Source organism: Manis pentadactyla, chromosome 4 (assembly GCF_030020395.1).
Source record: "Manis pentadactyla isolate mManPen7 chromosome 4, mManPen7.hap1, whole genome shotgun sequence".
Lineage (NCBI taxonomy): Eukaryota > Metazoa > Chordata > Mammalia > Pholidota > Manidae > Manis > Manis pentadactyla.
The window spans coordinates 5,307,578-5,322,298 of record NC_080022.1 but is presented as its reverse complement, the minus strand read 5'-3'; the positions used below and the strand labels follow the sequence as shown (position 1 = coordinate 5,322,298).

At 57.2% G+C, this 14,721-nt stretch overlaps 1 protein-coding gene across 9 annotated transcripts in view; it reads right to left on the bottom strand.

The window, feature by feature from the left end:
- Positions 1-14,721, bottom strand: part of CAMTA1 (calmodulin binding transcription activator 1) — an 833,565-nt gene that overhangs the window by 90,879 nt on the left and 727,965 nt on the right. For all 9 annotated transcript variants that reach the window (XM_057499667.1, XM_036925330.2, XM_036925331.2 and 6 more), the window contains one exon: positions 12,162-12,315. In XM_057499667.1, the coding sequence (XP_057355650.1) occupies positions 12,162-12,315 (154 nt within the window). The remainder of the gene's footprint in view (positions 1-12,161; positions 12,316-14,721) is intronic.

The window sequence follows — 14,721 nt, the reverse complement described above, 5'->3', positions numbered from 1 at the left end:
GCCCAGGAAGGCGGGGGCAGGGAAGGCACCCAAGAAGGAACAGGCTGGTGTGGGTGGGCCAAACATGGTCCCCCACGGGCCATGCTCCAGCCGGGCTGCCTGCGGTTTGCCCTGTTTGAGGGCTGGTCTGCAGAACTGAGGCTGGGTTTGGCTGTCACAGGAAGCCACCAGCCCACTCCTGCCCTGTCCTGTCCTGCCCTCAATACTTACCCTAATCACCCCCCATGGCTCGGCGGCAATACTTCCACTAATATGAATAATCAAAATGAAATCAATGACAACAGCATGTGGCCATGCTTTGGAGAGCATCTTCTGATGAACAATTTACCCGAGGCGGCCAACCGCCGGGAAGAGAGTAATTGAGATCTGGAAGAGGGGGCTGGGGGATGGAGTGCGGGCTCACCCCCACATGGGGCTGGCAGCCAGCCGATAGGCGGGCTAGGCCTGAGCCCAGGTCGACTGTCCTGTGGCCCCTGTGTGGACAGAACTGTGTCCCCCGCAGATCCTTAGGTTGAGGCCCTAACTCCAATGTGACTGCATTTGGAGATAGTACCTGTAAGGAGGTGATCAAAGCTAAGTGAGGTCATAAGGGCGGGGCCCTAATCCCACAGGACTTGTGTCCTTATGAGAGGAGGAGGACACGCCAGGAGTGTGTGAACACAAAGGCCCTGCTGGAAGCCCAGAGGCTTCTGACCTTGCCAGAAACCTGCCTGCTGACACCTCGCTCCTAGGCTTCCAGCCTCCCCACTGCGAGAGGACACAGCTCTGTGGCTGACGGTCCCCAGCCTGCGGTGGGCCGTGATGGTGCCCGGAGCGGGCCCAGGCTCCCCTCTCGCCAGCTCTCCGGCTGGATCAGAGGACAGGACATCGCGGAGTTGCTCACATTCCCTCCCCATGCACGGGACGAGGCCTGCTCGTAGAAGAGGCTCAGTAAGGACTGGCTGAATGAATGAACGACAGGTTGTCAGTCAGTCCTACCCCCTGGAGCACTGTTCTCTATTTCCCTGGGTCATTATTGCCCTCGATGAGCTGTAAGCAGAGCTCACACCTCAGTAAGAAGATAGTAACAAAAATAGTATTTATCAGATTTATACTATGTGCCAGGCACTGTGCTAGGTTCTTTATATGTTGACTTCATTACAAAAAGAAATAAATAACACTGTTTTCTACCCCCTAGGGAGCATTTACTGTGGACGGGGCTCTGGGCAGTGGTTCCCGAAGTGTGGGCCCAACAGCAGCTGGGATTGTGTTAGGAATGCACGTGCTCAGGCCCCGCCCAGACCTGCTGAATCAGAAATTCTGGGGATGAGGCGCAGGCCTGTGTCCTCACAAGCACTCCAGGGGATTTGATGCCTGCTCAAGTTTGAGACCTACTGGTATAGAGATATAACTCTAGTCTCTTAACAATCCTTTGAAGAACTGTTCTCCCTTCCTATTAGTGTGAGAACCCAGACTCAGGAAAGTTATGTGACTTGCCCAAGGTCACACAGCAGTGTGGGGGCAGGGAGGGGCTGCACAGCCTAGCTCTTGCCACTGAGCCACCTGCCTCCCAGTCCCTTGCCAGGCTGCGTCTCTCCCAGGACGGAGGAACAGCCAGAAGGTTAATCAGTGGGCAGAGGAGGGGAAAGGCCAAGATTCCCTCCACTGGCTGCTAGACCCACTTCACCCCCTAGAGGGAGAGTGTCTGATTTCCTCAGGGGTCGGGTGACTGTGCAGAAACCTGGGGCTGGGCCAGGTGCTGTCCTCTCGGCCTGCCACCCACCTGCTGTCTCCTGCCCTCTCTGACCAGGAGGGTGCCATCTGCCTCACAAGGGCCAGGCGGGCCGGGGGTGTGGAGGGGGCAGAAGCTCTGACGCCCCTGCCTCCTCCCTCGGGGTCTCCTCCCGCTGGGCCAGCCCAGGGGCACAGCCAGGTCCAAGCGAGCTGCCGGTGCGCTGGCAGGGCTGCCGAGACCGGGGCAGAGACTCTGCCCTGGCCTCCAGGGGCTGAGTGGGAGGCAGCACCTGCCTTGGACCTGCTCTCGGATGATCAGGGGCCAGCAGGCGAGTGAGAGGGGCCCGTGTGGGGGTGTCTCAGCCTCGGAACCTGGGTCCAGGGGTTCGCAGAGACATGCCTGGTTTGGTCCTCACAGCAGACTGGGGTACATTTAGGGGAAATCTCTATGAAAGACAGGGAGCCCACAGAAAGATCCTCTTGGAGAAGGCAGGATCTGTCGGGGAAGCATTTGCTCTGAGACAGGGGTTCCTGGCCTGGATATCCAGTCACCAGGGCCGGGGTGGGGGTCACAGAAAGGGCCCAGGGTGGCCTCCTCTTGGGTGTCTGCAGAAGCCACCATGCTCATTCCCTATGTGGCTGCCCGGAGCAGCAGAGGAACTTTACTGAGCTTAATGCCCAGCCTGCTGTGCGGGGAGAAGGGACGGGGACTCAGGAACATGGAGAACCTGGGGGGACAGCTGGCCTGGGGCCCAGTGCATGCTGCACGTTTCCTCACTCACGTGTGACCTCGGGAGGACCGCCAATGCCCCTGGACCTCAGTCTCCTCCCTGTGAAACGGGCGTCTCACCCAACTGCCCATCCCGGCTCCCGGAGAGGCTTTAGGGACAAACAGATCGGTAGAGGCCACACCCAGGATTCTGATTTGACGGCGTCCGAGGCAGGCCAGGGTTGAGGACTGCCCATGAGACACACTTTCTGCTCTGAAATGTCATACTTGGCACTCTGGACAAGGAGGACTTGGACATGGAGGCAGAAAGGGGAATACTGGAGGGCCCCCTCACCCCGTGGTGTCCCTGGGAGCTGGTGAGAGCTAGCCATTCACACCCACTTTGTGGGGCAGCAACTCCCAGCAGGGCACGTGGCTGGAGCTCAGGAGCCATTGTGACAGCACAGGTGGGGCCTGCTGGGATGGATGTGGCCTCCTCTGCACGGGAAGGGATTTCTTGGTGCTGTATGGCGCAGGTGCTCAGTGGCATGTTGGTGACAAAGATAGTCCCCCCCCAGCAGCCTGTGGGGAGCCCTTCCTCCCGGCCCCCACCAGCCTGGGCTCATCCATGACTCCTGCCCGGCACCCAGGCACTGTCAGCACTCAGTAAAGACCCGCCAAGAGGGTGACCCTTTAGCCTTCTGTCTGGACAGTTCACCTTGGAGGCTGAAAGGGGTGCTCCCCAGGCAAGCCTGTGTGTGATCACCCTACTTAGGAACCCCGAGGTGGAGGGGGAGCCACCATGTGCCCCTCGAGGCATGAATGAGCTGCTTGGATCCCTCCTAGTTATTGACACTACGATGCTGTCTCCATGGCAACAAAGTCAATGGGCAATGGCAGCACACTGAGTTGATTTTCACCGTATTCTTGTTGACACAAAGGCCCTGCTTCTGATTTCTTAGTTCGACTGGATAAAATTTTCATTACATTTAACTTCTCGTATCCAGACACCCACATACTCTTCAGTGTCCCCATCTCACCTTCCACTCTTGATCTCCTATGGGTCCCAAGGACGTTTTCAGAAATCTCATTTCCAGGCATGCAGAGCCCAAGGGGGTGGGGGGTGGTGTATGTGCTGTATCCTGTCTGAGCTTGGAATTCCCGTCTCTGAATGTTTGGGGACACGGGGGCATCAAGGCCACATTCCTCTTCCACTAGGAGGCACAGGCTTTGTCCCTGTGGCAAACGTGCCATGGGAAAGGGAAGAGGTCAGAGAACCCAACATAGCCGGCAGTCTTCCTCCAGGTGGGACAGACCTCGGACCCAGAGGTGGAGGGAAGAGAGAGGAGCTCCCCGGTCCAAGCTCACTGGGGCTGCGCAGGCCATTGCCTCTCCAAGGTCAGCAAATTCAGGCTTCCACGGGCTGGTGTTCCCCACACTTCCCCACTCGGCCACGCGGCAATCTCCTGGGGCTCCGTGATGTAAAAAGCAGGCTTGGCTGAGTGTTTCTGGGCCAGCCCTGCTTTGCAGGCCAGGGATGTGGCGTTGCAGAGCCCTTCCGAGGCGCCCATAATCTTCCTGATCTGCTAAGTGGCATTGTTACTGGGGCTGGGAATTCTCACTGTGGTAGTGGAGTGTGAATGAGCTTGGAGCTCTCTGACTGTCTAGCAAAGCACAGTTTGGCAGGGAGAGAAGCTTCTGCAGTTTTCCCACATTCAGGGAGCCACATGGGCTCTGAAATCCTCTTCTCTCTGCTTGCGCTTGACTGCAGCCCCGTCTCCCAGGCCCTGCCCAGGGGCAGAGATGGCAGGAGCGACCACCTGTGTGAGCAGCCCCTCCAGGCCACTGCGGTGGGGGCAGGGGACCAAGTGGGATTCCCATCTTGCTTCTTTGCCTGGGCTTGCGAGGACCCTGGAATCACAAGGCTCTTCCACATGTCCAGAGGTGTGGCACCTGCCGTTGAAAGGAGTAGCCGCTGCTCAGCTCCTGATGGTGTGGCCTAGAGCCTTGGATTTTCCAAGAGAAGCTGAAAATCTGGAGATTTAAATGTTGGCAGTGAATTCTAAGCTTCACAAAGCCACCCCCCAGCACTGAGCAGGGGGGCGCCAGGAGGTGGCCATCAGGTATGGGTGGGGCCGCTGTATTCCCACCACCAGTACAGAGGCGCACTCCATTAAAGCGCATTCAGTTGGTGGACGGTCTGGACGCAGCTGGGGGTTCTGTAACAGCAGGTGGTGTGTGGTGCCCAAGTGGCCCTGAGTGCAAGTAGCCAGGATGAAACAGGCAATCAAGGGAAGTAATTTTCTTTTAGTTCTACTTGGGGGCCCAATCAGCGAAACAAAATTTAGCCTGAGGGAAAAAGGTGCATTTGCCAAACAAGCCTGGATCTTCTAAAGGAAGTAAACCCCCAGATAAAATCAGCCTTGCCTCTGATGCCCACTGCCCGCACTCGGATGTGCCAGCAGGAGCAGGCCGGGTGGTGCTGGGAGGGCGTCCTGGCAGCAGCGTGGGACTTCCAGGAGCCTGTCCCACCGCCCCCCATACCGGCAGCTACTACCCGAAGAGACAAGCAAAATGGGCTGGGAAATCCTCTCCAGACCGTCTGAACCGTCTCGCCTCCCACAGTGACTGCAAATCCTGGACGCAGGTCGGGAGCAGGTCCCTAGGGCCCACTCCAGCCCGCCTCCTGTCAGCCTGCCCAGGGGGTTCTGATGTGGACTGCTGCTCCTGGCACCGAGCCCAGTCTCTGCCCAGGCTCTGTGGGCCTTGGCGCTTTGGGGGGGAAACCACAGCTGCCCGGGCTCCCGAGTCCAGTGGCGGGTGGCTGGGAGTGCCGAAGCTCCGTCCTGACTCCGGGTCCCCCTGAGAGTCTAACTCCAGACAGGGGGGTGGGGGAGGGGACACGGACACTGGGTAGTGCTTCCAAGAGGACATTTCTGGCCGTAAAGGAACCCGCTGACCCTTGCTAACAAGAGCTGATCTCCCTGTCACCCCCTACTGCCACCCCTGTCTCTCAGGGCCCCCACCTGCAGCTCTTGGGGGCAGCACCTTGGTGACTTGCTTTGTCACTGCCCCTCCATCGCACTCTGACTCTGCTCGAGACTTGGGATCGTGCCCTCCTCCCCCTCGGGGGTGCGTCCGGCAGCCCCTCTGCCTTCTATCACCCGGCTGCTGTCTCATAAGGATAGACTGGAGTTGGCGAGGAAAGGGCTGTTCGCACCTCTCCCTAGAGGCCCTCCTGCTTGCTCCAGCCCCGCCCAGCCCACCGCCCCAGAATCACAGTGCAAGTCCCAGACGCCTCCCAGAACACCCCACACCCCAGGTCCACAGTCAGGGGCAGAACGGCGCCCAGGTCTGCAGGCTCCCGCCGGCTGGGTTGTCGCGCTGCTGCAGAGGCCTCGCGTCTCTGAGCCGCTCTGTTGCTCTGGGCCACCAGGTGGCGCTAATTGACCAGAAACGGGGTTTGGGGCAGGGCCGGGAAAGGAAAGCCTTTGTTGATTTTATTCCTTGATATTCTATAATCACCAGGATTACAATCTAAGCAAAAAAGCAAAACAAATAAACACCGTCCCTCTTACTGGATCGTTGGTCTTTGTCTGGAAAATTATGAGCTAACAGACGCACTGACTACACAACGCGGCTTCGGTGTTGCAACAGGGGGGCCTCCGGGACAAGTGGAGACAGGGGTGAGGGTTCCAGAGACGGAGGGCTCCCTTGTCCACAGTGGCAGCTGAGAGCTCCAGGAGGAGGCAGGTGCTGGCTCATCAGCCCTTTCCTTTCATCTCTCTGCCACATCAGCCCTTTGTTAGCAAAATGGGGTTCCCCGTCTCCAGTGCCTCTGGCCTTCGCCAGTTCCCCAGTGGCTTGGTGCACAGGCCTGCCCACTACGCAGAGGCTAGAAGTGCTAGAAGTGTGCTCTTCTGGAGAGCGCACTGTGAGGGGCTGAGACTTCAGCTCCTGAGATCAACATAGGGTTGCAGGTTCCCAAGGCCTGAAGGTCGTTAGGGTAACAGGATTGCCCAGAGCTAGCAGCGCTAGCTCAACTCTGTTCTCCACGTGGCTCCTTCCACTGCCTCCACAGGCTCCACCCTTCACAAGCCACGTGACTTCCATCCCTTCTTAGTCAACATGCCCTTCATGCCTCAAACATGACATGACTCTTGTCATCTCAGTGCTACCCCATGTGTTGGCTTTTGCCTCCATTTCCCCCTAAGCTGTTCTTCACAAAGCTGCCTAGGCACCCCTCTCTGCCTCCTGCCTGTCCCCAAGTTCTGCACATTCATCAAGGCCAGGGTAGCCTCCCACCAGGAAGCCTCCCCAAGTGCTCCTACCCGCGAGTTTATAGATGTCTATGTACCTGAAGATAGAACCATCCACTTTGCCCTCAATGCCATCTGCTTGGGACCCGTCATTTGGTACAGTCCAGGGTGTTGCCCTTTTATACATGGTCTAAAATGGTTGCTCCAGTTCCTGCCATCACAACTGCATCCCAACCAGTGGGAAGCAGAGAAGAGAATGGAGGGCAAGCTTCTTCCCAGGAAAGCAGCATACAACACTTCCCCTCGTGCATCATTGGCCTGAATTTTGTTCATAGGGTCACACCTAGTTGCAAAGGAATCTGGGAAGTATAGTCTCTCACTAGGCACTACTATCCTAACATACTATGGGGAATAGGGTTCTGCATGTGAGTCATTCAGGGCTGAGTGCAGCTGAGCTCAGCCTGGGGTGCCTCTGTAAGTCTTCAGCTGAAAATTGCTCATCTTGGCTCAAGGCCTGAGGATGACTGCCTCGGGTCCCGTCTGGGGGCTGGAGTTGACAGAATTCAAGTGAACACGATCTAAAGCTCAGCGTGTCTCATCCTGGAAATTCTGGGGTCTGTTCCAGTGCAGCTGGTCCCTGGGGCCAGCAAGGGCTGAGCTCTGAGCAGGAGCTCTAAAGCTTGTTACAGTCCAGCGTTGACAGCTACCGATGTCCCTAAAGGACTGTCCAGCTGGTCTTTGCATGCCTGCCCTCAGCACAGGGCTTGGTGGGCTCGACCTCAGGAAAGGGGGCTGGGGTTCTGCTGCAGATGACTTCCCTTACAATGTGTGGCTGCAGCCCCCACACCTCCATCCTTTACGTCCGTGATGTCATTGGTCAGCCATATGGTCACAGGGTAGGCCATTATCACTTCCTCCCTGAAGAAGGTCAAGTGACTTGTGCAAGGCCACCCTGCTAGTCAGAGAAGAAGCTGAGACCCCCAGATCTGGCCTCCTGTGCTTACATTCCGGCAGCTGGTGGCTCCTGGAGGCCATGGTGCACTCCATCCCCACCATGGCCTCACTGCCTTTTGAGCCCATCTATCCTCTTGTCAATAGGAAATTGCCAGGCATCTGTTCTGGCCCAGGCCTACCTCTCCATCTGAGTGCTGAGTCTTTGCTTCCAGACCCCGAGGCCAGGCCACCTTTGGGGAGGCTGGGGGAGGTGCTGAAAGACCATCTTCAGCCTACATGCAGGTGTGTGTGGGTGAGGGCAGGCGTGCTGTGCCTGTGAACATGCATGGGTAAGCACACAGGTATGCATGGGCATGCGCATGGAAGCACAAGTGTGGGTGCAGGACTTGGGGCTGTGCAGACTCCCCAGCCATCCCTCCTGCATTGCCCCCCCGCCCAGTGCTGCTGAGAACGTCTGCTAAAGGGGTCTTGGGACTCCAGAGGCAGGACAGCAGGGCTGCAGGAAGGCAGTTGGAGTAGAGCCCAGCCCAGAGACGGCTGACGGAGCCCTCTGGTGATCTCTGGGACCACGGAGGCCCACACCTTGCTGGGTGATGCAGGCCATCTGGTCAGCCAGGGGACAGCTGGGGCAAGGTCACCTCTGGGAAGGGCTGTGAACAGAGCTTAAAACTCATGTCTCGTCCCTCACTCTGGATGGCACAGCCTTGCCGACTGCCAGCTGGGAAGTGGCTGGAATGCCTGTCCCCTCCTGGGCTGCCCAGGAACGGAGAGGACCCACTCTGAGGGCACAGGTTCTACTTGGCTTCCTGCAGGCTCAGATAGAGCCAAGGGTGGAAAGCTGGGGTTCAGAACCACTGTGCTTCTGGACAGCTAAAGATTGCGAGCAAGTTTGCCACCAGGTGGGCAAGACAGCGGCACAGGGCTGTGTGGCACCCTTCACCGCCCAGCGGTGGTTGGGGAGGAGAGGAGCCCACCGCCTGGCCCTCACTTTCACTATGGCAGTTTGCTGGTCCAAAGCTGGTGCTCTCAGACCAGCTGCACTGGAACAGACCCCAGAATTTCCAGGATGAGACACGCTGAGCTTTAGATCGTGTTCACTTGAATTCTGTCAACTCCAGCCCCCAGACGGGACCCGAGGCAGTCATCCTCAGGCCTTGAGCCAAGATGAGCAATTTTCAGCTGAAGACTTACAGAGGCACCCCAGGCTGAGCTCAGCTGCACTCAGCCCTGAATGACTCACATGCAGAACCCTATTCCCCATAGTATGTTAGGATAGTAGTGCCTAGTGAGAGACTATACTTCCCAGATTCCTTTGCAACTAGGTGTGACCCTATGAACAAAATTCAGGCCAATGATGCACGAGGGGAAGTGTTGTATGCTGCTTTCCTGGGAAGAAGCTTGCCCTCCATTCTCTTCTCTGCTTCCCACTGGTTGGGATGCAGTTGTGATGGCAGGAGCTGTAGCAGCCATTCTAGATCATGTATAAGAGGGCACACCCTTGAAATGGCAGAACAACCAGCTGGAAGGAGCCCGGGTGGCTGATCCCTGACACCATGGGGTTGCCGTGTCAACTATGAACTGCAATGTGCAAGAGAGATAGCTTTTTATTTAAGCCCCAATTCTTTTGGCCTTTGTCACAGCAACAGGACCATATTCTAATTACCACAGAAGAGGCTGCAAAAAGACAGGAAGTATTTTTGGAAGCATATTGAGAATTCCTATCAGATATCAAAATTATTTTCCCAATCTTCATTTTTTTATCTGGAGGAAACATCCCTCAGATTGCAGGGAAGCCCCCTCGGGACAAAAGGACACAGTTACGAACAAGTGGGATTCTCCGAATCCATCTGGCTTCGAAGTTGGTGTTTGTGAGATTCCCAAGGCTCAAGACCAACAAGCCTCCACCTTGCAACAGGTGAGGCAAACGCTGCACATCAGAGTCTCACTTCGCCACCGATAAGCACATTTTGATTAAACCACTGGAAACTCTGCTGTAGGGCAGAGAAATTTGGAAACATCAGGAAATCAAACTGTGAAGTCTTTGAAGAAATGTGATTTATGTGAAAACGTGATGAAGCTAATGTGCTTGGCTCCAGCTCTGGATGGCACGCCTGACTCTGGAGCCAAATGTGGTGCCTCCTGGGCCCCAGCACACCTCTGCTCTCCCCGAGTGCGGGGAGCTGCTGCTCTGTGTGTGTTCCCAGCCCGACCCACATCTAACGTTTTTACTGGAGCCGTATTTCCAGGGCCGTGCTTCCGGGCTGAGCCTCTATAACCAGAGCCATGTGCACACAGGCACACTGAGCGACCGCGCACTCTCTGCTCCCCACCCCCAGACACCAGAGAGCGGAGCGTGATTAGGTTCACGGGGAGTGTGCTGTAGTTTCACATCATTTCCTTGAGGCTCTGCAGGCTTTTGAACGGGTTACTCACAGTGCCCTCCAGTTAAACATCAGAGCCGGACTCGGGGCTGCCTTCCACCCCCTGGAGCTCAGGAAGCTTAATCCCTTTGCCTTCCCAGAGGTGGTCTCCCTGTCTGACACAGGCAGCCTCCTGCACAGGAGGGTGAGGTTCCAGGGTAGGGCTGCTTCTGAGGACTGAGGGCATTGTGGGGAGGTAGAGGCGGTGGGGGGCGGAAAAGGAAGCAGATGACATCAAAGAACAGGGAAGGTGCTGGGGAAAATGCCAAGGGGCAGCCTGTGTGCTGAGGGGCGCTGGGAGGGCCCAGGCCAAGAAGCCTCTGACCCCAGGGGCCGCCAGGACAGGCAGCTCTTAACTCGGCAACGTCCCCTTGGGTCTCCTCTGGCTAATGGGGTCTCTGAACTTCCTAGGGGATGAAATAGTGGCCTCAGCCCCCGGGACCCGGGTCTGCAGAGGCCCAGGGGCCCAGACTGGGTACTGTCGGCCTTGGTGCAGAGGCCGCTTTCTCTCACTTTACAGAAGGGGGAATGGGTGGCAGAGCAGGTGGGCAACTGGCCTGAGGTCACACAGTGAAGTGGTCACAGAACCAGTATGGGGGCCCACATCCTGGCTCCCCAGTTCTGACTCCACCACCCTGGCCAGGTGGCGTCAGTGCCCAGGGTTACCAGAGCCACTGCATTGGCCCAGCCAGGCTCTGCCGAAGAGGAAGTGCGAGCAGGTCCCAGGGGAGGACACCCATGTCAGGTATGAGCCCTGCTCATTTATCACTACCTGGGCACTGGGTCAGAAGCAGTGGGCAGGCAGGACCCCTGGCACCATTATCTGGGCTCCCCGGGCCCCTGGCCTGGCCCTGGAGGGGAGCCAGCGTGCAGCCCCAGCTCCCAGGGCCCGGGTGATGAGGGTCTTTGTCTGTTGCTCAGGCCCCCGTGGGAAGTAGACCAAAGCTGAGTATAGTCGCTTTCCACTCAGCCATCCTGCAAATATTTGCAGAGGGCCTGCCGGGCACTGTGCAGGGCCCCAAGGAATGGCAGAGAACAGGAAAGATTCATGGGGAATAGCTGCAATGTCTCCCAGTTTCTGGGTGCTCTGCAGTTTTGGAGGCTCGTGTGGCCCCCTCTGTTTAAGTGTGGGAGGCTGACTTCAGCCTGGTGTCTCCCTGGGGGTCTCAAGGAGGCCTGGGAGCTGGGGATGCAACGCTCAGCTGGCTGGCTGGGCAGGGCTGCTGGAAGAGGCTGTATGTCAGCTGACTGCAATAGGATGGGGTGGGGTGAGCATGTGAGGCGGGGAGACTGCCCTAACCTGGGGCCCAGGGGCTTCCTTCCTGCAGCCCCACTCCTAAAGGTGGCTTGGTTCCGAAGAACCTGTTGACCCATCTCCGAGGTCCTGTGTGATGACAGGTTTTTGCCCTGAGCCTTAGAGACCCATGTTCTGGAACCCCAGGCCCTGTGCACTGGGCTGCTCTTCTTGGGTCTGGCAGACCCGTGTTTGTTCTTCCAGAGCCCAGCTGTCCAGGTGGCAGGAGAGACCACCAGGGCCCCCCAGTGCTGCCCATGGAAACAAGTTCCTGGCCATGCCCAGCTTTCTGGACTCAGGCGCTGCTTTGCATTCAGTGACCTGCACCTGACAGATGCTTCAAAGCATCACTTTGCTGACAGGATGAAATCCAGCTCAATTACCGTCATCCATGTGCCACTTGCCTGGGAGCTGAGGCAGGCCCCGCGTCCAGGAGCAGATGGGCTGAGGGCAGGAGGTGGAACAGCCTTGTCTGCCCACAGGCCCTACTCTCCTTGCTTGACCACAAGACGCAGCCCAGGGCACTCCTGGCCCTGCCCCTCACTTACGTGGCTTTACACCTCTGCATCTCACTTTTCTTGTCTGTGCTGTGGGCCTGACATTCTGTGCCCTGGCTGTGGTGCCCAGAGCTTAAGAGGGTCAAATGAAAATAAGGATGGGACAGACCTTATAAAAGCTAAGTTCACTGTCACCCGAACAGAATGGGGTTCCTGCACCCAGGTCCCCAAGGCCGCAGAGGACCTCTGGCCCCACCTGGATGACACCGGCCAGCCCCAGTGTGGGACCCTGGGCAGGAGGCCACGGCTACTCACACATGGGTTTCAGCTGCCCGACGAGCTCCTCTTCCGTCCATTTGGCCCACTCCTTCTTGTCGGTATTGATGGAGCAGAGGATGGGGCCACAGGGCTTGCCACAGTCCTCGATGGCTGGGACATTCAGATAGTGCACCAGGACGATGTCAGGGTTCTGCAGGGAGGGCACAGAGACGGGCAGCATGAGGGGGGCATGGAGCCATCCAAGGTCACCCCAGCAGGTGCAGACTGGCTGACCGTCCCCACACCAGGCTTTCTCAACCTCGGCACCACTGACAGTGGGAACCAGCTAATCCTCTGCTGTGGGGCCGTCCTGGGCACTGTAGAATGCCCCCACCCGCTAGATGCTATCAAACCCTGCCCCTGCCCCAGTGTGACAACTAGAAATGTCTCCAAACATTGCCCATTGTCCGCTGGGGGACAAAATCACCCCGTTGAGAATGACATGGGCTGTTCTGTGTGTAACTAAGGACCACACACAAGGGCAAAGTATCTCTAGTCCGACCCCTGATATCTTATGCCAACAGCTGCCGCAGCAGCACTAGCCCCGTTCCGTGCTTTACATGCACTTCCTCGTCACGGCTCCCAGGGTGTGCCCCCCACAGGCATCCTCCCCCCTTCTCCCCAAGGGGAACAGCGTTCCCAGAGTTTCATGCATCTGCCTCTAAGCACTGGATCCCCTCTGCCCTTCAGCCTGTGGCCGTGGCCCTGAAGAAAAAGTCCCACAGGCTGCTTCTGCTAACCATCGCCCAGGCACCGCTGTCACCTGGAGACTCTACAAACTCCTCGGAACCCCTTCTGGAGCTTTAGAGTGGGAAGAACTCTCCGTGGAGACCTGGAGGGCACAGTTTTGTCCCATATCATTCTATGGAAATGGGTCAACTTCTCCCCATCATATTCAATTCAAGATGCCCACCACCAGCTCTGAGTGTGACACACTGAGAGGCCTTCGGGGGGCGGCAGCTTTGCTGCAAAGAGCATGGGCCTTCCTTGGCTTCGGTGGCCCCCAGAAGGCAAAGCCATTTATTTGGCCACATCAGGCCTGACAAGTCTGTTAAAAGAAGCAATCAGGTCACTTTATAACGCATCTGGATAAACCCGGAAAAGTCGTCAACCCAAACCAGAAAGAATTTCTTAAACCATCGGGAAACATATGCCAGTATATCAATATGCTGCAGCAAACTATGGGAAAAGCCACTTAGAAGGCCCCATCCATCCTGTGCTTTTCCCCAGATTGCTCTCCTCTGCTTTTCCCAAGGGATTCCCAACCACCAGTCCTGGGTGGGCGTGAGGACCCCACATAGGGAGGAGGCTGGGTCTGTAGTCGCCTTTTTGGATGTGGTCAGAGCAAGAGTAACAGATGAGCTTGTCAATCAATCAATGCATTCATAAATAAAGACCCAAGACTACACCATCACCAGTGCAAGAAAGTAGCCTGGCATAATTTAAAAAGATTTCCAATAAGGGTTGAAACATAGAGTTTTTTTTATGTGTGCCAACGCTTGGTTAACCAGGAAATTAAATCAACATGAACAGGAGCCTTCTCGGTAATGGCAGCTTTTCTGGATTGCGGTAATCACGCTCCTTAATAATAATGATAATCTCTGGCATCAGCGCCACTTTATTCTTTTCAGAGCACTTTCCAGCCATTATCTCACTGGCGCCTGCGCTGGTGGGGTGTGCGCATGGGGCTGGGCAGGGCACTGCACCCTCTGTCTGCAATGCCAACAGAAGTGAAGTTGTGACTTGCCCAAGGCTGTGTGCCTGGCCAGGGACAGAGCCTGGGCTGGAAGCCAGGGTTCTGACTCCAAATTCAGGTCTTGCCAAGACATCTGGTGGCTCCATTTTGTGTGGTCTAAGTACTTTCCCACCTCAGACTTCACTTTACCCTTGCCATATGCCAGGGGGTAGGTGGGTTGGGTGGGTCAGCTAAGCCTATCTCATGGATGAGGAAGCCGACGGGAGCTGGGGGCATACCCCGACTCGCTGCCCTGTGTCCTTCCCTCTGGCCTGGGGGCTCCTGCCTGAGTCTGTTTCTGGCCTGTATGCAGGGCCAGGCACTGAGCAGGAGGGAAGGATCAAAGGACTGCAGGGGCCAGCAGGCCACCCAGGCTTCCTCTGATCCCAGCCCTTGGAGCAGGAGCCCGGCCCTGTGGGAGGGGAGCTGGGATGCCGGCCGCCAGGGAGCTGAGAGGGCTGCACTTCTGCCCTGACTCTGCTCTGCCTGGGAGGCTGGGAAAAGCCATGGGAGGCCAAGGCCATGGGAGGGCAGGCAGGGCAAAGGGCTGCGTGCCCCATGTAGAAACCCCCAACCCTGGGCTCCTGAACTAGGGCACCCAGAGCCCTAGTTGAGGAGGCTGCCCCTTCCTTCAGGGCTGGCTCCAGTTCTGCATAACCAGCCTCCACTTCCTCCTCGAGGACAGGCACAGGGCCCGCCTCGTCAGCCGAAAAGCATTCCCTGATGCCTCGCCCGCTACCGCAGCAGCCTGGAAATTGGGTTTGTGGCCTCCATTATGTCCTCAACCTCAGGGACAATGCCCCAGAGCTGTCGCAGCCTCTG